The sequence below is a fragment of the Aulonocara stuartgranti genome (genome assembly GCF_965226115.1).
Source record: "Aulonocara stuartgranti genome assembly, chromosome: 20".
Lineage (NCBI taxonomy): Eukaryota > Metazoa > Chordata > Actinopteri > Cichliformes > Cichlidae > Aulonocara > Aulonocara stuartgranti.
In genome coordinates, this window is record NC_138956.1 from 5,404,278 (window position 1) to 5,429,423 (window position 25,146).

The 25,146-nt window shown below is 44.6% G+C and overlaps 1 protein-coding gene across 11 annotated transcripts in view; it reads left to right on the plus strand.

Annotated features, from left to right (window-relative positions):
- Positions 1 to 25,146, plus strand: part of casz1 (castor zinc finger 1) — a 171,346-nt gene that overhangs the window by 108,390 nt on the left and 37,810 nt on the right. Inside the window, exon 1 of one of the 11 annotated variants that reach the window (XM_082518217.1) lies at positions 14,413 to 14,588. The exons of 8 other annotated variants lie outside the window; for them this stretch is intronic. In XM_082518217.1, coding sequence (XP_082374343.1) covers positions 14,510 to 14,588 — 79 coding nt within the window. In that variant the 5' untranslated portion in view covers positions 14,413 to 14,509. Of the gene's footprint in view, positions 1 to 14,412; positions 14,589 to 25,146 lie in introns of those variants that run through there. 2 more of the 11 variants (XM_082518220.1, XM_082518219.1) reach the window with 2 other exon arrangements.

The window sequence follows — 25,146 nt, forward strand, 5'->3', positions numbered from 1 at the left end:
CCCTTCTCACCCAGGAAGATGAAGGTGTCTTAATTACATCTTTGGTTAAAAAGCCACAGAAGACACCCTGGGCTTTCTCTACATTGTGGGAGGCTGTGTAGTCTATTGTCTCGGTGACCTTTTTAGCTAGCGGACAATTGGTTTGACTAGATTACAAATTAAGACACAGCACCAGGCACTTAGAAAGCAAGTCTGTTAGAGAGCAGTTCTGCTGCTGCTGGCCTGTGAAAGCCACCAGACCATACATTTTAAGAAGAAACGGCCACAAAGTCAGGCATCGCGTGCGCATTGTTCCATATCTATAAAATATAAAGTTACATTCGCTTTAATGATGCCTGCAATGCCATTGTGAGTCTTTGCCAGTGGCAGAAAGCGGGCAAAAACACACAAAAGTACTACAGAGCTAAGGATTCATGGCTGATTATAATTCTTTTAACAAAGTTAATAATTTACACTGTTTATGCTAATAGGAGAAAAGAGGACTGTTGAATTACCAAACAGCGAAAACCACTAAAAATACAAACCAAATGAAAACAACCTGGGGCACTGAAAAAGCACACACAGCACTCTTGGGGTCTTCTTTTATTAATCGCAGCTAAAAGTGCTAACATTGACATGTTGAACAGATTAGCCTCTTTAATAACTGGGCGGGTCAACATGGCTACCACTGCTGATCCACGAGGCTATCCTGTTGGGAGGTAGATAGCCTGTGCGTTTCATATTCTGACCCTTGCCTCTGTGGGATTAGCCGCTGTGCTAAATATACACTAAATTAGGAATAATAATAACTCCTTTTAATGCATGTGTAGTTTTTCCGTTTTTCCTCACATTAAAAAAAAAGGCAGGTTGAGGTATTATCATAATATCCGAGTGTCTGATAAGAGTTTTGTAGCTACGCTTTGTTTGAAAGTGGAATCTGTAGCAGTTAGACTTCTGGCTTTGCCTCATACAGCAGCAGCTTGTGTCATACAGGTTCAGGCTGCCGCTGTACAGCGTTAATGGTTTTAAATATCTCAATGCTAGTTAGAGCTGACAAGGCCTCTCGGTGTGCCATGTGTAAACAGGGCTTGGATTTAAAATAAATTAAGCTATGAGAAAGGCTCACGTTGATCCATTTCTTATCTCCCCCACTACCTTGCCAGCCCTAAGCCATTGCGAGATGTGTGGACAAGTTAAGGGAGCAGCAGTACTCATTCATGCAGTTTCTTGCGTGGTACTATTACATATTTCTAACAAGCAATGCATACATGCAGCCACACACTTGGAGCTTCCTTGACATTGTTGTTCTCGGTAGAACCAGAAAAGAAAAAAGGAAAAAGTGGTGCATGTTTTATGTAATTAGTATTGGGTGCAAACAAATTGAATATTGAATGGATCTCTGATGGGCCCGTCCTGTCTTTTCTAAACTCTGTCCGCAGCCACAACAGAGTCGCCGCTGTCTCTTTAAAAGGGGGTGACAGTTTCGACTATATGTTGAGCTATTTTCTCTTTCCCAGAGAAAAAAAAAAGGGAATAACGCTGATGAGTTTTAACAGCTTCAGCCAGGCGATGGGCAAATATAATAAGTGTTTTCGTAGACGTCACCAGTGATTATCTCATCTGCGCGTTTTGGGTGAATGTAGTGGATTTAGAGGCTCGTCTCCCATTGTGCTGACATCACCCTTTAACAAACCAAATTAAATCATGGCTAAAATCATTTGAAACTCTCCCAGAGTCTGTCTCTGTCTGGGAAACTTGTAAAGGGAGCACTGTGTGCATATGTATGTGTGGGTTTGAGTGTGTTTAGTCTCGGGGGATAAAGGGGGGGTGTACTGTGGAAATGGGGGCAAATTTACCCACACGCTGAATAATGGGATAAGAGGAGCTAATATTTAACAAATTCTTCAGAGAATTCAAAGGATGGCCTTTGTGGCGCGTTAACGTGCACTCAGTGTTTCTTTTCAAGCATGGAATCGTGTACTTTATTTTCTGTATTTGATGTATTATTTTATTTAAACTCTAATGGATGTTTAAAAAAAAGCTTCAGACACTTCTCAGTTAGGAAAATTGGAGAAGCCATGCAATACGCAGCCTGAAGTCACTCATGGTATGGCTGTAATTGCATGGAAAATCTGTTTTGATACAGATACCACTACACACACTGTACAACAGGAAAGAAAAGACAAAATGAGACCTGTATATTTTATAAACAAATTTTGGTGGCGTGCCATCACAACAGGTGACATGCATGCCTGTCTCTTACTGTAACAGCCATCATTAGATGGCCTCTTTAAAACCCATTAGATTGCATGGCAGTGCAAGTTGCATGCAGTCTGTTTGCAAAGAAACCACAGTATTTTTGCTGTTTAAAAAAATGGAAATATAAAAATATATTGTGATGTCATTAGCCATAAGATCGCACAGGAACACTCAGAGATTCGTCAGCTGTCCCGTCTCATCACTTGCATGCCATAGTTGGCCAAGTGTGACCTTGTTAAATGAAACAAAGGTTAAGAGAGAGAGAGAAAGTGAGTAACAGGAGTCAGTGAAGAAGTGGTGGCAAAGCAGGGAGGTGCACGGAGGTGGTGGTGGTCGTGTGTGTGTGCGTGTGTGTGTTGAGTCGGGGTGGAAGAAAGGCCTCAACTCAGCCAACCTAGCCTGATGTGACAGGATTAGCTAAGCCCCGGTGAACATGGATGGTACTTTGAGCCTCTGTGTGTGTGTGTCGGTGTTTGTGTGCGGCAGGCAGGAAGTGTGCACAGCAGACTGGAAGCCCAGAACTGCTGCTTGCCACCAGCCGAGCCAAGACAAGACATGGGAGATCAACAGCGCGTCGGCCCATCACTGCCAGCGAGCCTTAGCCCCCATCACCCTCCCCTCCCACCAATGGTAGAGAGCCAGACCATAGAAGATGCAGCCAAAGGAGTCACAGATACATTGGGGGGAAGGGGGGGGGGGAGAGAGAGACACAGTGGGGGACTAGTAGGCGGGCAGCTGGGGCTAAAGTGAATGTGGGTTGGAAAATGATCCTATTAAATTGAATTAAAGAGGCAGTCTTCATTTACCCCAAGAATGATGGATTTGGATAATTAACAGTGTTAATGGGTAATGGTAAAAGAGGGCAAGGGAAAACTGGTGGTTGCAGACACAGAGCAAAGAGGCCAGGTCAGACCTGCACTGTAGTCCGTCTGCGAGGCCATTATGGATGACACCCCTTCTTCTTCTCTTCTTTTGACTTGTTCCAGCCAATGGTTACTAGTTGGGAATTATTTTAAGTTGTGAACAGTGTCTCTTCATCACCTCTTTCATTTCAAAGTGTCCCCCCCCCCCTGCACGTCTTTACCTTTGTAAAAGAAAACCATTTGTGAGATAAGATAATATGAGTGCAGCAGATCAAACACTGTTGTATTGTGTGGTTTTTCGCAGGGCAGGCTCAGTAGCATGCACGCGAACAGAGGGGGGAAAAAGCGATAGGAAAGTGTCGCTGATGAGCATCTAGGTTCAGTGTCGATATATTTTGTGGTAGTGTACTGCTGCAGTGAGTGCATTACACCAGTTTAATGTCCTCATCTCAGGACCTAATTATGGCAGTAGTAGCGTGTGCACGTGTGTGTATGTGTGTGCACGCACATGGTGGTGTGCTTGTGTGTCTGGGTTTTCACTTTGGTCAATGCACAAACCCTATCTGCATGTCCTTAATTCTTGATGATGTGCAGGCCTTAGGCAGTGTGTGTGTGATGGAGAGGATGCCTGTGTGCCAAGTTGAAGCAAGGCAGGGCACGGGCCCTCATCCTGGCGAACAATCCAGTTGCTTTGCTCACGGCAGCCGACTGTGTCACTAGTGTCCAGAGTCTGGTCAGTCTAGTGATACCCTGCCACAAAGGACGCAGATTTATTGGGGACCACTTAGCCTCATTTACATGGACGCTGCCTTAATAATTCAGCTTATCCCTTATGTGAAGCGTCTATTTTCCTCTGCTTTCCCGCGCTCGTGCGAGGTCAAACAGTTTTCTTTTGACACGGAGTTTCGCCAGTTATAGAAGAACCTTGGGTGACGTGTACGACAGCTTACCTGAACCCTGATTAGGCAGGGAATGTCTTAAGTAGGGGGCTCAAATAATTTAATGCTACTTTTCTCCTTTCAAAAAAATTAACACCACAGTCGCATGCGTGTGTGTAACTGAGAGAGTGATAGAGTGTGTGGAAAAAAACAATCTCATCAAGCAGGAGGCCGTTTGCTTAGCAAGAGCTGACAGTCTTTGTGTATGTAAATGAAGAATTTAGACTAATGGAGTTGAACCATTTCTAATTTTGTGATGGCAAGAGGATTTTGATTGAAAGTAATTAAGCAAGCTAGCTGTAAAATTAATTAAAGCAAAAGGAGGGGGGGACTTTTATTGGATTGGATAGCGATATAGCTGCTGTCAGGCAGGGGGACAAATGGGGGTGACCTGGATTCTCTGCCCTCCCTCCTCCCACTCGGGACTTTTATGTCACTTTAATCTCCTTAGAGCGGCTGGTGTGCATTTGTTTGAAATAATCAAGGAAATATGGTCAGAAATTGTCAGCTTTCAGATCTAATTTACCTGACAGCCTCGCGAGTGCGTGTGCACGCGCAGGCATGCATGTGACAGTGGCAGGTCCCTCTTTTTTTCCTTGGCCTCTCCTCAGCTTTGTGGAAAATGCTTTTGACAGTCTTGAAGCATCTTGGTTGTCGGAGGGCGGGCGGGGGGAGATGAGAAACTTGGGTGGTTTTAAGATGGACATTTCAATGAGGCATGTTTGGCCCAGCTTAGCACCTCTGACACTGTTGTGTGCGTGCACACACACCAACATGCTTAATTGCCTCTGTAACATATTCCGACTCCATTTGGCCACTGCACCAGCGCTTCTCAGCCTGTGTTGTGTGCAGGTAGCCTAAACAAGCAGAAGCAGATTGCAGCCATGACAAAGCCTGTTACAGCTACTTAACCGCTGACAAATAAGATTGACCAATCCCACACAAATAGAAATGAAACTTATTGATTGGTTAGTTTCGAAAAGTAATAATATCTAAATCATGTTTTGAGTCGCTCCTGATTTCAGAATATTTTTCCTTTGGTGTTTCAGACTGTGGTCTTTTTTTAATATTAGGCCTATAATTGAATAGCTGTGATATTAAAAATATCAACCAACTGTGCAGTTTGTGTTGGGCTAATAACCAGTCATAAAATAGCCCCGCTAATGTTCTGCGACATTTCTATGGATTTGACCTGCATGGGGTCCGTATTACAGGTCTGCAGAGCTTCCAGTAATTCCACAGTGGATGAGATGCCACTTCCTCTTTAAGGTGCTGGTGTTTGTGGCATAGGTTCTCACTGTGGCCCTCAGTACCCCCTGAAGAGATGGTTAATTAAGGTCTGGGCCCAGTGAACACTGCTGGGACTGTCACCCACCACACCACAGGCTTCCCCTGCTTCCAGCCCTCCTGTGGGAAAGCAGTGCCAGGACAGAGCGCCACCATAGAGGCCCCTAACGGGATTAGGAGCCCTCTGAAAATAGGACCTCAGTACCAAAAGCCTCTCATCCACCTTCATCTGCCCAACGGACACCCCCCCCCCCCCCCCCCCCCCAGTTCATCCCAGCCCCGTTTGCTCCTCCTCCCCCCCATAAGAAGGCTCCACCCTAGCTCTGTTTTATCAATTAATGTAATAAAAGGTAGAACAAAGAGCTGTCTTTCTCCCACTCTGTAATTAGAGGGGGTGATCTCTTGAGGACTGGCATTCCTTGGGCCTGAAAAACACGATTCACTCTCTCTCACACACACACACACACCCCTCCACTCTACCGCCACCACTCAAGTGGAACATGGCTCTTCGATGTATAAGAGTGATAATGTAAATGTAGTGTAGTCTGCCAGGCAAACCCGGCACAACCTATTTTGCAGTAGCTTTATCTAAGTGTGAACAAATGAATGCAACATTTGGAGGAGTGATACATTATTAACTCTAATTGATTCCTCTATAACACTATACATTCACTGTCACCTTCGCTTTGGCTCACATGAGTACGTGCGCTCCGAATCACTCCTGTCGCTGTCCCTATTCTAACATGTTACGTGTCACCACACACTGTTAACAAATGTGATAAAACCACCTGAAATGAGAATATCAGGTATGGCATCTGCCTATGTGTGTTTTTGTCTGTTAAGGTGAGATGCAGCAGACTGCGCTGTGTGTGTGCGTCTTGCGCTCTCCTGTGCTTAACTGTGTCTAGGCGGGTGTGAAAGTAAAAGAGAGAGACTTTCACAGTCACTGGAGCTTTCGATTGGAATTAGTTTTACAATATATGCAAATATCCCCCCTTGAAAAAAGGGGTCTTTAAATGACAGGTTGATATGTGATTAAACGACAATTAGAGTGCTGAAAATAAGTGTCGGCAGTAGGTCAAGCACTGGGCGGCTCAGCTAAAAGGTAGCAGACTATTGAGCAGAAAACATTCCCAGGCGGAGGCCGGGAACAAGACCCAAAACAAATTAGAGAGGTGAAGGGGGAAACGAGGGTGGCAGTGTGTTCCAATAAACCCACAACAAAAAAACAAGTTGTGTTTTTGTGCCTGAGTGACAAAAGAGAGACCGTTCACCATTAGATCTGTTTTTAGTGAGCCGTGATGGACGTGGATTCATCCCTGTACTTCAGGTGTGTACGGTGAAGAACCTGCTCTGAGTCCTAACACTGATTCAAAGGGTAAAACTTGAGCGGTGAGATGGAAACCTTTAGTCTGAGGGCTGCACCCCCACACCTCTGCACTGCCCTTTAAGTTAAAGTACATAGACATGAGGGATTCTCTGTCTTTCTTTCACAAACACACACAGGCACACAAACATAGACGGAGACATAAAAGGGCTCACGCTTATTCTGGCACCGATGGCAGATGGCCCTGTCCCTATAATCCCCTTTGATGCTGCAGTGGGCAGCAGCTCCTGAACATCTATGAAGCCAAAGCCCCAACAAAACTTGAGCTTCTTTTCCTTTAACTAACCCCAATTGCCAAGGAGCTGTTAGCTGTCAGACCTGGTTAAGAGTGCCTTTACCGGGCAGAGACTGAAGGGCAGAGTTTTCGCTCACTCTGTCCCCACTCCTTTTTCTGCTTCCTGTTTGTTTTCTGCCACAGAAGGTTCATTCCACCTCCACAGCACGGCTGTGAAAGCAGGTTGACTTTGTTACTCTAAGTCACAGACTAGATGACACTTACAGCTTTCTTTCTCATTCGCAAGCTGTATATTAGGGCCACAGATGGTAGGAGGTGGGCTAAGAGGCTTAGATTTTATCAAAGGCTCACCTTACAGTTGCTTAAAAAGGGATATTTTAAGTGCTTGTGTTCAGGTTAAATATAATTACATATAGAAATACAAAAAATGTATCATTTATTTTCTAGTAATTACATTTTAAAAGCCATTTTTACAGATAAAATAAATCTATTGGTTTAGCGTTCGCTGCAAATTTTGACTCTTTAATGCTTTTTACAATTTTTACAGAGAAATAATTTTGAATTTTGTCAGTACTGTCATACTTATTATGAAGGCAGAGAGTTAAGTTAAACACCCCTGATTAAATTGAGGATCGCTCCCCCCAATGTAGGAGTAAAACAGCACTACAAAGCACTTTCCTTATTAATTTTGCACTCTAAGTAGACCTTATTGTGGTCTTGTGTCTTAACTTTCACTTAAATCATTTTCTTCACCTAATGTAGGAAACTCCATGCTCTACCCTCTAATTGGAGGACAGTAGTTTTAATGTATCCTGAGACGCAGAGGCAGCTGTGCCGATCTTGTCTGTTATTTTTTTATTTGGAAACGACCAGATTCTAACCTAAATGGGGAAACACAAATTAGCTGTACGATTACAGAGGGGGAAAAAACCCTGTAGTGTTCGATTATGTATTATCATTTGAGAGCTCTGACGGATAATCATCGCTGAGATTTGCTCACGTTTCCAGCAGGTCTGCTGAGATGTACGCTAGCTAATGGGATTGGGCTTTTTTTTTTCCCCCTAACCCTCTCCTGTGGCGATATGGAGCTGGCAGCTGAACTTGAACGGATGCGCATGGTGCTGAGTCGTGCACAGGACTATTTCAAGACTGAAATGCGATTGTTTTAATACTTTAATCCACCTGTCCTTGGCATTCAGGATGTTGCAGAAGTCGCCTAATTATTTCAGTGCCCTCTATCCTTCCTATTAGAAATACAGCAGAGACAGCAGCACTCTAATATTGATAAATAAGCCTATCGGTAAATGAATTTCTTCTTATAATGCTTCCGAATTTTTAAAAAAGGTTTATAGCAGGAAAAAAGTTGATAAAATAGAAAAATATACAAGTTCTCTGAGAAAAAAGGGCATAGCATAATTGAAATTTTAAAAATGCATGTATGCAAAGAGGATTTGAAATACCCCAAATCACTTTAAAGAGCAAGCCATTTAACAGCCAGAATTCTCTGAATTGTTCCAGGTTCCAACAGCGATAGTATGCAAACACAAATATTTTCTTTTAATTAAAAAGGCCTCATCTCTCTGGATCCTCCCCCAAGCCCACTACCAGCTCTCAACATCCGCCTCAACCCCCCACGCCCCCCAAAGTGCTCATACACACACAGACACACACACACGCGTGCAGCAGCACAAATGCTTGTGACGCTTCATTCAAATCCAGAATCACTCATAGCCTCATACATTCAGCCAAATCAACTGAGAGCTGGTGACCCTAGCAGTGATGGCTGCCCAGGTCAATAGTAGCCCACCAAACGGGCACACCCACACACTCACACTCACACACACACACACCTGAAAAGCAGCTGTTGTTTTATTTTTCAACCATCGGAACCTGAGGTGGCACTAAAAGGTACGGAGCAAGGAGAGGTCTGGGGTGGTGATATTGGTGTGTTTGGGCCAAAGGGGGGGGGGGGGGGGGGGGGGGGGGTGATAGTAATGCATGTTGATGGTTTCTGAGATACTTCATTTCAGAAACAAGGGCCTCATTAACTGTAGTCTTCATCAGGCCAGCAAGCAGCGGGCACATTAGGGGTCCACAGGAAGTTAGAGTACAGCAGGAGAGTGCATTAGGGAGGCCTGGAGAGACACACACTCTTTCTTCCCCTCAGTTTCACTTCCACCTCCAGTGCTTTTCTATATCTTAATGTACCTTTCAGAGGAATTTGGATAGAGGTCAGTAATTATGCTTTTTAAATTATTCAGTCGAGGTCCTCTGTAATTGTGCTTTTTAGAGCTCGGACATTGACAACATGGTTTACTGCACCACTTTTGGGGCACGGTCTGACCGGATGAATGAGTATGGAGTAAGAGAAGGAGTGTCTGAGTGTGTTTCACTGCTCTCACCGACAGCTCGTAGCTGATGTAGGAGTGATCTTTTGAAATGTCAATAAGTGCCAACACCGAATGAACAAAATTAATCCCTTTGCTAACGGACTTTGTCCGCACGTCAAGTTCAGATCCCTTTTCAAAAATTTGGTTAGGCCTCAGCTGTGTGCGGTGGGTATGTTGTGCCGCATGCAGTCAGAGACCCAGCAGACGACCAGCCGCTGTGTGGGAATGTTTAGTTACGAACACAAGCGTGTTATTTTTGTTACATCGCCGAGAGAAAAGCCTAAACTGCAAGGGTAGCAGAAAAAAAAATCACCAAACTTTCTCTACAAAGCCAGCTCCGACAACGTTTGACTGCACATGATAACATCGTCCATCCACACAAGTCCTCTTTCAGCCACAGATTATTAACACATCACTGAAAGCGGCACAGAGCGTTTCATTGTTGTTACAGGGTCTAATATTTATATTTATCTAGTTGGGTGAGGCACTGACAAACATGTCACACACCTGCAGTTTTGTAGTACGTGCTACTGCAGTTTGGTGTAAGAGAAAGAGCCTGTACAGTAGAGTTTTGTTGGGGCGAGAGGAAGACTGTAATTACTGTCTGGCGATTCATCTAGTCACTGCATAAAATAGTGTTTATCCAGTCGCCCGTGTTTCTGTCGTGGCTGAGGGAGGGGAGGGTCATGTTTTGCAGAACTGAGACAGCTAGGGCAATCAGGAGAAGAATCGTGACTCCAAAACATTCAGCCTTTTCTTTCTTTTCTCTCCCTTTGTCTCCCTCACTTTCCCTCTCTCCCTCCCTCTTTGCAGTTGAGAACTGGTGCCTTAGAAAATGAGATCTGCCCCCCCCCCCCCCCCCCCAAACTACCCCCCCACGACACACCCACACACAAATAAACATAAAAAGCTAATTTGTTAGCGCCCTCATTTCAGAGGCCTGAGCAGGAGAATATTGTTGGGAGGAAAAGTAATGCTTTGTCAAATGTTGACATGTGTTGCAAACATGAGGCCTTCAGCAGCAGTATTTCGTGGAGAAGCTCGAGCACATTGTCGGCACATGAAGAGGATGCTTTGAAACAAGATTAGCCTCCAAATGCCCTCCCCATCCATACTCCTGTGCCAAATGTGTATGTGTGTGTGTGTGCCAGCACTAAGATGCTAAATGATCAGATCCACTGAATATTTGTGGGCCTGTTTTCTCACATAATGAGTGTGCATAACATGCTCTGTATGCCACTGTACAGCTGAAGTTGTGTGTACTCATTTGTCCTGCTGCAAAGCCCCATTGTCTGGTGCGTGGTCTACGCTTGGTTTCGTGGGGCCAGACTGTGGCTACTTCCCCTTGGCTTCGGGTCACGGTGACACTGGTCAGGTGGAGTTTTCAAAAAAAAAAATCCATCACCTCCACCCCCATGCAACCCCACCCCCATAAAAATGAATAAAAATTGGAAAACAACATGCAAGGTCTGCCTAATACAGGAACACTTGCAATATGCTGATGTTTTCTTTTGCACACTGTGTTTGCTAAATTGCCTTTGACTGCGTGCATCAGTAATGAAACTTTATGTCCTTGCGGAGAGGGCAGCAAGTCCGTTCCAGTTAGGACCGGGACCATCTCTCCTGTCTGGCTTTTGTAAGATTTTTTTTCCCCTCTAATACACGTCCTTATGAATAAATGAAGCCCATGAAGTCATTTTTTCCATATTTGTGTAAATTGCTTTAAAAGCATTTTATCATGTCATAAAAAAGTGCAATTGATCTGCTGGGCTTAGCCCATTGGACAGCTGTGTGTTTTGTTAATGGCCACTTTGCTCCAAGCAGCTTATTAAAAAATTTATATAGAAATGCTAAAATTGCATAAATTATTTAGATACAGTAAGCATTTTTTTTGTTTTGGTTGGGCAGGGAGGGGCTGTTATCAGTATGGAAATTTACCATAGTATATTATCTGCTGAAATATAGTAATATATCTGCCCAGACACATATGTGTCCTCCTCACTGCACCCCCTCACATGCAGAGGCGCAGGGAAAAAAAGTATATATTTTTTGATGACTTCGTTTCAGCAACCACGGAATGTCACCCATATCCTGGTTGATTGTACTTTCGAGTTTTATGATGTTTTTCCATTGATTTGTTTCCCCGGCGCAGCTGCCGACCTCTATTGAGGGACGAACGTAATCAGCGCTGACGCAAATTAGATGGTTATTCGTTTCGAAAATTGACAGAAAAACAATAAAAAAGATGAAATGCTCCCAAATCAATAGATATAATGAAATTCAAATAATCCGAGAGATGAGGTCTCCATGGCAACTGATAATGTGGAAAAGAAAACAATTTAATAAAGGACAGACACGCTTTGAAAACAGATTGGGGAGGGAGGTGGCTGTAAAGAGGAGAGGAGAGCAGAGCAGAGGAGGTGGGGAGATGGAGGGATAGAGAGAGGGTGGGAGGGTGGTGGTGGTGGAGTGTTTGTGGCTGTAGTGGTTGCTCTATAGCTTGTTTCCCCCGGCGTGTGAAGGATCTGTGTCTGTCCCAAGGACGCCGGAATAATTAGAAAAGCTTTCAGGCCAGAAAGTGCAGATTCAGGTTTTAATACACAAAATTATTTCAGGGGCAGTGAATCGGAAAACCATTTGTTGGTGACCTTCCTGAGAGGCCTCCCCCCCTCCCCGGTACAGGGCAAGATGGAGGCTATGTGGCAGCGCTGCCTGAGTTATGGCATATTTGTGTTTTTATAGAGGCAGGGGGAATGGAGTTGGGGAAGTTGGGAGGGGGACGTGGGGGTAAGTGTGTGTGTGTGTGTGTGTGTGTGTTTGTGGCGGTGGGGAGGGGGTCATAGGGAGACCTTCATGTCTGTGTATGCGTATGTATGAGTGTGTGTGTGTGTGTGTGTGTGTGTGCGTGTGTGTGTGTGTGTGGATCTGGCAGGAGTTTGGGCAGAGGGAGAGAGAGAGCAAAGAGGAGAAGGGAGAAAGTGAAGCAGCGAGAGAAAGGGGGAAGTTGCAGATCCGGCTGTATTTACAGATCAGTTGTCAAAAGGAGCCATTTAAGGGGAATGCGCCCGTTCCTGTGCTGTGACAGGCGAAGTGGCTGTTTAAAAAGCAAAAGAAACTATGAACCAGAGAGGGAGATAGTCAAACACAGGCTTTTTTTCTGTTGAAGACAGACAGAGCAAGGGGTGGCGAGGGAACGAGTGGGTGTTAAGTGACTTCATTTGTAGTCTATTTAAGGTATGTTTTACTTGTCCTTGTGCTGCTCCTCCAACATTTAATACAGGGGCTGCGTTCTAGTTAGCACAACAAGGGAATAATGATTGAGCGCATCGTTCTTATTTCCTGTAAATACAAATGACTTTCCTTCATCTGCCTAAAAAACTGTATTTGATTTCAGTCTTGCTGTCAAGGGAGATTTGCAACTGATGCAAACAGTGATAAGAGTAAAGCAAAAGCACAGCTCTGTTTCCCTCATTAGCTTATCACGACTTTAAGTATGTACACTTTCTGGTGGCTTTATTCAACATCCGTGTCCTGCTCTTTTAACATCCTATTTTCTTTATTGCCCTTTGTCAACGTTTTGAAGGAAGTCTGATTGGGCGTTGGAGGCTTGTCTGTCAAGTCGTGACTATTTTTGTGTCATTAGAAGGCTTTGTTTGACTCAAATAAAGGTGATCCACCCTCTGTTCAAATTATACCTGCAGCAGGTCCGGGATATCGCGTCTTGGGTGCAGGTACCCTTATCCTGTTCCAGGTGGCAATAAATGGAAAAACCTACTCACCTCAACCTGATAATTGCTGTTCTGATATTTTAACTGCTAAAGATCCCGATCAAGATCAGGGCTGTTGTACAATATTAACTATCATAAAAGTTGGGCAATATTTGATAAAATTCTGGGATCAAGTTCCATCCATTGTTAATCTTCTTTCACTTTGTGTCAATTATGACTTAATAAGCGAACAACATTTGCATCGACTCTTCTGTCTACTTTAAGACAGCAATTTTATATTTGTTTTAGGTTAATATTCACTTTTAATTGAGTTGTTAACATGTTTTCGTGCACAAAAGATAATTAAAAGCTTATTTGAACTCTTAGTTATAGTTAGATCTTCGCATTTTCACCCAGGGGGATTCTGCTCTTATTCAAAGGCAAACGGAGATCTGACATTCTTCAACAGGACAGCTAATATTCTCCAGTATTGATATTGCGATGTGAAATGTGCCCCACAAGTCGGAGAGAAACTAGAAATTCCCCACTGTACACTAGCTAAGAGACTTCAAATCTAACATGCCAGTGTCAATGAAGACTGTTTTCTTTTTTTTAAGTAATAAAAAAAAAAAGATGGAATAGAAACCTGAAATATGAGAGCCGATAGCCATCTGCTATGTGTTGAATGTGTGTGTTTATGTGTGCATGTGCGCTGCGACACACACATAGGGCACAGAGCGCATGTTATCACTGTCAACAGCAGCCGTAGCAAACAGCAGCAGTTGTTCTGTGTGTGTCTGTGTAGCGTACCAGTGAAAGTGTGTGTGCTTGTGCGTGCCCACAATCTCTCGCTCTCTCGCTCCCTCACTGGCTGCTGGCTCCGAGGAACCCACTGTAAGTCAATCTGTGCGCTCATATGCCCATGAGTGTGTTTGCGTGTCTGTGTGTGTGAGGGAGTGCACTTCTACTGTACTACACTTCAGGAGCCAGGGCCGAGCCTAGCTCAACAGGGCTGGAAAGGGCCAAGGGCCAGCTCCCGGTGCACGCCACCCACTTCATACCTGTCTATCTCGCACACACAGACGCACAAACACATGCACGCAGCTAGTGCAGCCGCGCTACTCTGCAGAGGGCTCTCATTGTAGCAGTGACAGGAGGGCGCCCGTTAAGTGGCTCTCTCTTCCTGGGGCCTGTGTGTGTGTATGTGTGTGTTTTCTTCCCCCATGTGGCTACGGGGTGGAGAAGGGCGCTGAAGGACCCCTACTGGTAAAGTGGGTAAACTCGCACAGCCTCGACATCTGTGAGGAGAGAGGGGGAGGGTAAGGAGGGAGGAGAGATAGACAGCAAGAGAGGAGGACAGAGTGGGAAAGAGGAAAGGAGTGTGAAGGAGAGAGGGAGGGAGAGAGACAGAGGGGGAGAGAGAGAGAGAGAGCAGAGCCTTGGCAGAGAGCAGTTGTGGAGAAAATGCCTTGCTTTGTGGAGAGAATTCTTCCAGGGCAGGAGGGAGAGGTGAGACAGAGCGCAGAGGGCGGTTTGCTGCCAGGTAAGACTCACACATACCTTTCTCTCTCTCTCTCTCTCTTCCTCCCTCCCTTCCCCTCTCTCTCTCTCTCTCTCTCTCTCTCTCTCTCTCTCTCTCTCTCTCTGTCTCTTCCACTCCCCCCTCCCCACACACACACACACACACGCTCACACACTCACACACAGGAGTTGAGTGCTACCTCGAGATGAACGGGTTTGCTACTATTTGCAGTTGGCATGAGTCAGGCACGCATGTGTAGTGATGTAGTGGGTGGTGTCAAAGTGTGTGCACGTCTGTGTGAGAGAGTGAGGAAATAGCAGGTGTACTGTTCATTTTCTTGGAAAAAAAAAAAGATTTTCGTTTCCATGTATATTTGTGCGCATTTGCACCTATAGTGCACTAAATGTCAGTCGTGTATGTAAATTTGTCTTAACGGCATTTTTGCTCGGTCAAAAGTTTTGTCTCTGACTTTTCGTGCCAGGCCTTGGAGCACTATGAGCGTCAATGGTGGAAAGTTTGTTTAAATTAAAATAATAATTGAATTAAATAATGAACACTTTTAAGGGCTGTACATTATATTGTTTTTAATGCCTAAATTTGTGTGGTCTTTACTTGCTTTAGAGGGAAATATCGTTGGACTTTATACATTGATATTTATGTATAAATAAACCTAACTAAAATTAGAAATTGTTTGAAAAGCACATAAATCCCTCTCCTCTGAAGTCAAGTGCGCCTCTTTCAGATCTGTTGTGAGGTAATTTGCGGTGTTGGTCGAGATTGATTTGGCTGTTTAGATACAGATGTTGTGATGGAGCGGTTTGTCATCGGAGGGATTTTCCACTCTGCTGATGTAAACAGTGTCTGTTGAAGAAAGGCTAAAGAGTCCTTTTTTTCCCTTGTGGAGACACGGTTCTGAGAGCAATAATCCTCCTTGTGTACAATTAGATTTTCTTCTTTTGGTTAAATAAATACTGTGTCTGTGAACATAAACACAGATTTACATGTGGCCCTGTGGGCGTCTGTCTCCCAAGCAGCACACCGCTTGAGCCCGGGCCTGATATTTCTTGTCGAGGCAGAAGTTGGCCGACTCCAACTTCACACTTGCTGTTTATTTGTTTTTATAACAAATGGAAGCAGCAGAGTGAAAGGTGAGGTCAGAATTGAATTTGGCTTGCTTTACCGTAGCGATCTGGCAACCGCTCTGCTCCCATGTACCATAGAGCTTGCTTTGGTTGTAGTGTTTGTTATTCAACTGATGTGTGCGTGTGTTTGTGTGTGTGTGTGGGAGCACACATATATGTCTTTGAGTAGTGGGTGGTGGTAGCAGCATTCACGAGAGAGACATTTTACTAAGCAGACATTTCCCCCTCTGTTTTCACTCTGACCTGGTAGGAGATTGATGACTGAATTGTGGAGTACATGTTAACAGTAACTGGTGATTTATGAAGATACTTAGGGTAAGTGAGGCCGCACAGGCTGGAGAGGAAGAAAAAGATATAGCCTTTTAAGTTAATGCAAAAATATTGCCTTTTTAAGTAATAATTGTTATTACTACTGCAGGGGTTTGGAGCGAGGTCTGAGTTAGACTTGGATGTGCACAAAGTGCAGTGTTAAGCTTTTCCTTTTCCGTTGGCCAGGCCCCTTCCTTTGTTTCAGGCTTTTCAAGTCTGACTCCTCAGAACAAGACAAGTTTGTCTGTGAGAAAAAAAAAATACGGCTTAGCTAGTTTGGTAGAATAGATTGAGATATATCAAATAATTAAATTGGAAAAAAAAAAAGTCCTACTTTTTTCCCTGGATAAACCAGAATGGAAAACTTTTCTTGGATGAACCCTTGCACTGCAACAAGTGCACTGTGTGTTTTGGCAGCTTCTCTTAGCCAAAGATCCCTCACAAAATCCGCATGCAATTTTAGAAGAATCAGATTCTTTCCCTTTCCTTGGCTCCTGAACTTGCTTGATATTATGCACACACACACAGAATCCTCTTCTCTATTCAAATATGAGGTTCTGTCCACTTGGATGTGATCTATGGCATTTTTAAGGAATAAAGCAATTTTAGTGAATGTAGACTAGTGCTTCCCCTGAAAGAGGGATGGCTTTCATTTTTTTTCAAGGCACCTCTTAGACTGAGTGAAATGTTTCCCCCGTTCGCTCAGGGACGATTTTATTTCTTACCAGGGATTTAACACTCACTCAGTCCCCTCATAAATACAGCGTCCCTCAGCCCTTCGCTAGCCATAACTCACACACTAACTCTCTAGCTAACTAAACTCATATAGCAGAGCCAACACTTGTTTGTCTTTTACCTCAGCCTTTCTCCCTCTTACTCTTCCTCTCTGTCTCTTTTCCTCCTCTGTGCTGATTTATACGTGACACAATCGTCTTTGACTACCATCTCACCAGGCTCCTGCACTGATCTCCTTGGCCCACTGGTGGAGTGGGGTTTTAGAAGAAAAGTGCATTTGAATATGAGCTACCCTAATCTCCTCCAGGCTATTTAGAGTCAGCCTAATGCTCCAAGAATGAGTGGGAACAACACAGGGGAAAACGCGGACATCCCTCTCAGCGTGTCACAACACAGCTCAGGTCTCCGAAGAACAAAACAAGTATTTTGATTGGCTGATGAAAATCTCTCTATGCAAAGCAAAGAGCATAAAATTCCAGATAAATTATCTCGGGGCACCTGTTGAAGCTTCACTCTTAAAAAATGTCTTTCTGCCTTTAAGGCACCTACATGTCGAACTTATCTTATCCTAGTGGTGCAGCTAGAAGAGCCGCCACTAATAAAAAACAAAGTTATCAAAGGCCACACTGCTTGAACATACTCCTCCTATCCTCCAGTTTTTATGTAGGTTTGGGGTAATCTTGGTGATAAACAGATAACCAAGCAGGCAAACAAGCAAACAGCAGCCATCACATACAAAGCTGGCATAGAGCAGCTGATAAACTTTTAAGCCATTTAACTTTGAACAGATGAAAGTGCTCAGGTGGGATATTACAGTATGGTGGAAGCCTTTAGTGATCTGGTGCCGACTGGCATTTTGGGAGGAGACGATCTTTCTGGCGTGGTTCCCGTATTGGTTGTTAACAGCCTGCTGGTACCTTCTGTTCTCTCTGTTCAGTCCCACTGGCTCAACACTGACAAGTCCTCAAGCATCTGAAGACCCTCTGAAGTCAAAATCGCCCATTTTGATGTCTCGTGGCAGCACCCCGCGTTTTGTTGTATTTGCCTCTGAAAACAGAGGCCCTGCTTGGAGGAATTACCCTCAGCAGTCGCTGGTGTCAGGCAGGGGAGGAGGGTATCATTCCTATTTCCCTCCGTCTCCCCGTTCTCCTCGCTGTCCTTCCTCCCTTTTTGATCTCACCATCAAATCTTCCCCAGTTTTTATGAGTGACGTTTACCCGAGAGCAGCTTGGGAAATGGCTGGCTGAAGAAGACGTTTGAGAAAATGTGCCTGAGCAAGCTATCACCTTTGATAAAGCCATAGTTCCAGTGGGAGAGGAAGAAGAAAGCTATAGCGCGAGAGCATTGTTGGTAATGAAAAATGCCATGAAAGAGGGAACATCTCTCTGATCCCAGCCTGTTACACCAACAATGTATAGTACAACAGATACTGCAGTGGTACATCAAGCAATTTCTCCGTTGCTGTACCACAATGAGCGTTTGCCCCAGCTGACTGATCTGAATCTGGGGTAGCACACTGCGCCTTTATTGCACATCAGCTGGGCATAATCTCATAATACGGCGCTCACACATACACGCGGGGAGTCACACTGGTACTGCCATCAACAGTGGCGTACCTTCAGCTGTGTCATCAGTTGGCAAAAAGCTGGCAAGGCACTTGAGTGCGCTGCATAAAGAGAAAGAAATGATGGGGAAGTGGAGGGTAGGTGGAGGCGCAGAGAGAAAGAAATGTTAGCTTTAGTAATTACTACCTCCACAGAGAAGCAGTGGAGAGGACAGTGAGGCAAGCAAGCGCATGAAGGAGGCCCCGTGTGCAGATAATGAAGGGGTATCATTGTAGCTCTGACAGTGTTAATCTTAGAGCGCTCCACAGTGTGTCTGTGTGTGCGCCTATCAGGTTGTGTGTATGCCCTATGCAGCATATGTAGACACTGCTGGGGTGTATGGAGGTCGTGCTACGGCGCTGTTGACTCTCATCCTACCAGCGAGGCCATCCGGCCCACCTGACAGATTATCCAACCACTGACAGTCGCCGCCTCGCGCAGCTTCTGGAAGCCGATCCCGGAACTCCGCAGCTTCTCGTGTATCCATCGCAAAAAGCGCCGGGGTAGCCTCCCAGCACTCGAACGCCTGAACTTTTTCTTTGCAGGGAAAGGATTAAGAAACGAGGAAATGGGGGAAGAGTTGTCCAACTTTCTTTGTGCCCGGCTTTCTCTGTTTTCCTTTCCCCCCCTCCTTCCCATTTGAAGTTGTGATACACTCATTTAAGCCTCATCGCTCACACACACGAGAAAGTGTTATGAATATGTATCAACACAGCATATGGCAGCAGTAGCACTGGGACTAGGTGTGTCCAGAAGGTAGAGTGCTGCCGATGCATTATTCTCCATTCAAATTACCACAGTAAGAATGCAGCAGAGAGCTGGGAGGTTTTCACTCCGTCTTTAGACGGGGCAGGAGACAAACCTGGATCGTGCGAAACAGCGGGAACGGAAAAGCTGTGATGAGCACAGTAGTTGGCCATCTGAGTTTCCTTGATTTGTTAGATTTTTTCGGCAGGTTCAAACCCGGCACACTCGCTGACACGAGTGTGATTAAAAGCGATATTTCTGACACATTAGGATGCGCGCAGGAAGTAACCTCCTCTAAAGCGTTCATTATTAGATGCATGACAGACCTGAATATTTATAAAATAGGTTTTAATAATTAATAGCAGCAATCTGCTCCTGTAATTCATCAGATTTGCACTTCAACAGAGTATCCGTTTTCACTTTAAAATAATAATAAGAGGAATATTAATGTTGCAGAAATGTAAAGCGGGCAGCTGGTTGCAGCGCAAATAGGCAAGCGCTCCGTGTTGGCTTCCTTTAAACTGTCACTTTTCAAATAAAATTACACTTTAAGCCATCAACACTGCATCATTTTAAAGCCTTCGCTTGTTTGTGCTTGACAATTTACTGAGTGGCTTCTCACAAATGTGGCAAGTCATGAAGATAAAGACGCAGGAAACAAAGTGGGTTTGGTGTAGAATGCAAAAGTAGTTGCTGTGGTTTTATCAAAAGCAAATTTATTTGTTTGAGTCAACTTAGCGGCACTTCCTTTTGTATACTGAGACCCAAAATAGACAGCATTCTTTTTTCCTGTAAAGCAGCTTTGCTTCTTTCATTTTTATTTTTTCCCCTTATTGTGAGTGTTGTTTTATCACACCTTCAAATTCAGTCATAGCACACTCCTCCCTCCACCGAACTCCCAGAAACACAAATGTTCCTGTTTTAAGTGAAAACTGCCACATTTATTTCTGCCTCAAGTTCGTGTTGAACTTTTTCAGTAAACCATGCTGTTTTTCCCTGCTGTCACGACTGACACAGTGGAGTATTTATTAAACCCACCGTGGATCAGTGTTTCCTCAGCTCGTTGAAATGTCAGTGTGCATTTTTCTGTTTTTTTGGCCCGTGTGGCATCTCAGTGCAAATGATGTGACCTGCAGCCACGACACATACAGGAGCAGGAGGAGGGCTCAGAGCGCAATGCCCTGCTGTTTACAAACCTGCAAACAGGCATGCAGCACACCAGCACACACTTAATATTGGTTACAACAGTTTTACTTAACATATACAGTATGTTTACAGTGGCTTGTGCACCGAACCACACTTTCCCAACCACACACGGTACAAATAAACGCTTTGAAATGTCTTGTATGATCACAAAACCCTGTAGTCACATCTATGCTGCTTGTCAGAAAAGTAGAGCATAGCAGTTGTGGCAGGAGATTCGCAGTCACATGGGATGGAAAAAAAAACAACAAAAATGCAAATTCCTGCAAGCAGGAAGATTCGTTCTTATCACTTCCTCCCTTAAACCGAGAAACAGTGTATTTTGATCAAAATGCAATTGTGCTTCCTTGAATTATTTGAAATGCAAAACTGTGAAAAGTGATAAAAACTTAAGAGTGTAAAAAGGCCGAATTGTTGTTTTTTAGACCGGCTGCAAAAGCTGCCCACGATGACATTTTAACAGGCACCTGTGATTCATTCTGCTGCGTAGAAAGTCCAATAGACAAAACTCTGTCAGGCAGAGCAAATGTTTTAATGGTAGCCGGGGATCGATGTTGTCAGCGCAGGCATCCTGTCTGGAAATACGTCTTTCTTTTCTTCTTTTCTTTTTTTTTGTTGCTATTTTTTTTCTTGGGTCCTTCTTTCTTTTTCGAGGAGAGGAGAAAAAAAGGGCAAAAAGGGGGTGGAAGAGGGAAGGAGGTGGGACGAGAGTGGGGTTCGGCAGGATCTGAGGCGAGCGGTGTGAACCGGGCCGAATTTAGGAGAATTGATGAAAAACATTGACTCGTGCTCTCATTCGCAAGGCCTCCGTAGCTGAAAAACAAATTTGAAACATAACCTTGGAAATCAATTAAGAAGTCCCTGAGAGCCGGGGGAAAAAAAAAAGAAAGAGGAGGGAAAGGTCCACCCTTCTCACCCCCCACCTGCTTGTCTTTTCCTTTCCTCCACTTAACAGGAACTTGGGTCTGCCCATCAGAACGCTGCCGTGTGTGAGGAGGCTTTGTCAGCAGGGGCCTTATTTAATTTTTTTTTTTACGGCACAGGGCCTTATATGCTGTCAAAATGTCTTAAGAGTCTTATTAAAGAAATGCCACAGCTCATTTCCTTGTAATGCAATTCATATGCTGGTGAAAGGGGGCATGTCTAAAGATCTAAACAGCTTTGCTTTTTAGGCTTCACATTAGGGGTTATCTGTGAGGGCTTGTCATTGATTGACATTATCTGGCCTGACAGGGCCTCATATCAAGGTTAACCTCATGGACAAAAGTGCCACCCGCATGGACACACAAACACACTCTCTCACCCACACTCGTAGTCAAATAAGGCACGCTCTCCTCGACTTCCTGTCGAGACCGGTGCTACGTACATGCGCTGGCTTCGTCGGCATGTGCATGCCAGGTGGAGATTTCCAGAATTAATTGATAACTAATGGAGCAGCGTGTGCTGAGTTTACCCTGGAGGATTGACACTGGATGTGTGCGCGCGCCTGCGTGTGTGTCCTGTGGAGAAACAGAGGGTGGTAGGTGATTGTAAGAGGGTGTCGAAGACTTACTTAGCGGCGTACTTTTGGATTCTGGTAAATGAAATACGTCCCAAAGATAATAATGTGGAGTGACATGCGTCAGTCCAGGGGCGGCTGACCTCTTAGGCGAGCAGATCGTTTACTTCACTGCTGAAGAACGAGCGCAACTAACACTGCGTGAGTGTAATACACGCGCTCGGCACACATCTCCCCTGCTCCCTCCCAACAAGCCACAAAGGCAAAGAGAGATCCCCGTGACCAAAATACAACTGAAGCAGTTAATCTGTACAGATATTAGCTCAAGGGCCCTCGAGAGGTGCACCGCTGAGCCCCTTCTGCACTGTACTACCCACACTGCCTTGCTCCCTCACCAAGAACAGCAACCGTGAGGGAGGGACACAGGGGTCGTCTGCTCATTTACCATGGCGGTTGGCTTATCAAATTGCACTCCCGGTGTCTTGAAGCTGAACAAGAGCTCCAAAACAAAGCTTCAAGAATAAATTTCCCTTGTTTCAGTCCGCGGAAGCACGGTGCCATGTGCAATTGGGTATTTTTAAAGCCTTTTTTATTATTTATTTATTTCTTTTTTTTTGCCTCCTGCAACACACTTGCAAATTAAGTCATCATCTGGTGCCAGCTGTGAGTCCAGATTTGATGTACAATTTTAACAAGTTGGCCGTGTGTCCCATGAATTACCCTAAGCAGCAAACTGAATAAAAGTTGGCTGTTTTGGTACGTAGCTGTCAGAATGACTCTTGTCACTCATGTCAGATTGTTTTTTTTTTCTCTCCCTTAGACCATTTTAGCTTGCTTGTCCTCTATTCTGGAAAATCCCATAATTACCCTGTTTGTGATGAAGCTGGAGGGCGTATTTGTCCTTAGATCTCAACTTTCCTGCCTGATTGCCCTCAAGTTCAGAGTCTTTCGTCCTCCGTCTACGCTCGTAATATACATTGTTTTCCTCAGCCATTGTCCCGTGCATTCAGCGAGTGTGTGACTGGAGCCGTTTGTGTCCGCCTTTGTCCTGCAGTGTCTTGTTTGTGTTTTACGGCAGTGTGACGGGAGCGTGGCACTTGGCTGAGGGCTTGTGTTAACAGCCTGTGGACTGAACTGAAGTGAAATAGTCCAAACAGGTCCTTCAAGGTCAGCAGCCTCAGAAAGACAGCAGACAATGTACAAGGTCAAATTCTAGACTAAAAGCAATAAGTGCTTTATTGATGATAAAAAAAAAAAACAGCAAAAAAAAAACAAAAAACAAGCAGGCAGATGTGCAACCAACTAATTAATAATAAAATAGATCTGCGAGAGAGAGAGGGGGGCAGGGGGAGGGCAGGGTGGAGAAGAAGAAAGCTACCTCCTGACTTTATGTCAGTGTGTCTTTGCACTGTATGAATGTGTCTGCCGGCCTGCGTGTACAGTAGCTTTGGCAGCAAAAACATTGATCTTGTACTAAACCTAAAAAAAAAATCCAATAGAAATCCAGTGGTTTATAAAAAGAACAAAATGTGACACATTGGTGCTGGTGGCAGTTTCCCGTGTGCAGCCTCTCTCTTCATGCCTGAATCATTTCCTATCATTACTGCAGTTTGTGTGATCTGAATAGTACAGTGTGAAAGTACTGTTTCAAAAAAGATCACAAGCAACTCACTTCTCCTGTTTTGACAGTAATCTACATATCATATATATCTCATCAGTATCATGTTTTATGACAGAGACAACGTTCACCACAGGTTCCTTTTTTCCTTTCAGTCACTTTATGAACAATGTGCCTTTTGTATCGTGCCTACTGCGCTATTATCTTTTTATGAAAATAAGCAGAAGGTATTGGACTGTCGTCATCTTTTATGTGCCTTCATCGGTCGTTCACTTGCACTCTCTGTGTGTGTGTGTTTTTTTTTTCCTCTCCCTCTCTCTCGTCCCCAACCTGGCAAACCTGCCAAGTAAGGAGAGCTCCAAAGTGGATCAGGCAGTGGCAGATTTAGATTTGAGGTGGAGAATGCTAAGTCCCAGTCCCAGCCAAACCCGTTTCCTTAGGAAGACTCTGAGGGACAGAAGGGCTGGGAGATTTCCATATGCTCTGCCACCCCCTCCACATAACCTGCAGTAGCCCCCACACCCACCCTGCTTGCTCCTTGGTAATATAAAGCCTCCTTTACAGCCCCTTTTGTAAATCTCTACTCTGCATAAACTCCTCAGATGTGCCCACCCCAAACCCCCATCTATCAACTAGTTGGCAATGGCATTGTTTTTAATCATCAGAACCTCAAAATTATTATTATCGCTTCTGATGCGGCAATTAAAACTTCAGGTCAGAGGCACAACGAGCGGTGATCAGCAGCCGAGCTGAGAAGTTTTAATTAGACGATCAGAACCATTAATGCACAAAAAAAGGTGTGCGCTGGGAAATTAACGGGAACGTCTTAATCAGGGTTAGCGACTCCGAAGAGGAGTCAAGTGAACAGAGAGCAAAAAACAAATCATTTCCGCACCACTGGGACAAAACTCAATTAAATATGCATGTGGAAAAATGGAAATTTCTCAGCATCGGCTGCACCGACTGTTAGAAAACTGTGGCAAAATCTCACGGCGGGGTCGGCGACCTGCTTATTGTTATTCTTCTGTAATAAAAATGAGAGAGGGGCCAGATGCTGGGGTCTGGGTGCAATGGCGTAGTTGTCCATCAGTGACTTTCCGCTTGACTTCCTTGCGGCTGCCGCAGCCTCCCTACCATACAGCGGGGCTGGGTGGAGGGGGGGTTGGAGGGGGAAGAGAGTAGAAGAGGAAAACATTCTCTTCCTGCAAGCCGTAAATTTACAAAAATAAAAACATGGTAATTTTCAAGACTGTCTGCGCGTGTTTGTGTGTGGCTCAGTGATTTCCCTGAAACACACATGCACGCACACTCGCGCATACATCTCCCTTGAGAGCCAGAGACATGAAAGGTTCACTGAGCTACACCCTGGGAGCTGCAGCCTTGTCGATTAATCTGCCATAGGTTCATGAAGTTATAACTAGACTTTTTCCTTTTTTTTCTTTCTTTTTTTTTTTGAAGAGCTAATGCACCTCTCTGTTGCATATTGTAAAATAATCCTGAGTTGAATAGACATCTCCCAGACCCTGTTTGTATTAATTAACTTCAGATATTGCGGAGGGGTGGGGGGGTTGTCCCTGTGTCAGTCATGTTGAAACTCAGCAGGAATCTACAACAGGCCCTGTATCTGTGTTTGATTAGTTGAAGAGATAAGCTTCAGTTTAAACAGGTAATATCTACCTCTCTTATATACAGACCCCTCCTGTGTGCCTGCTCCATACAAACT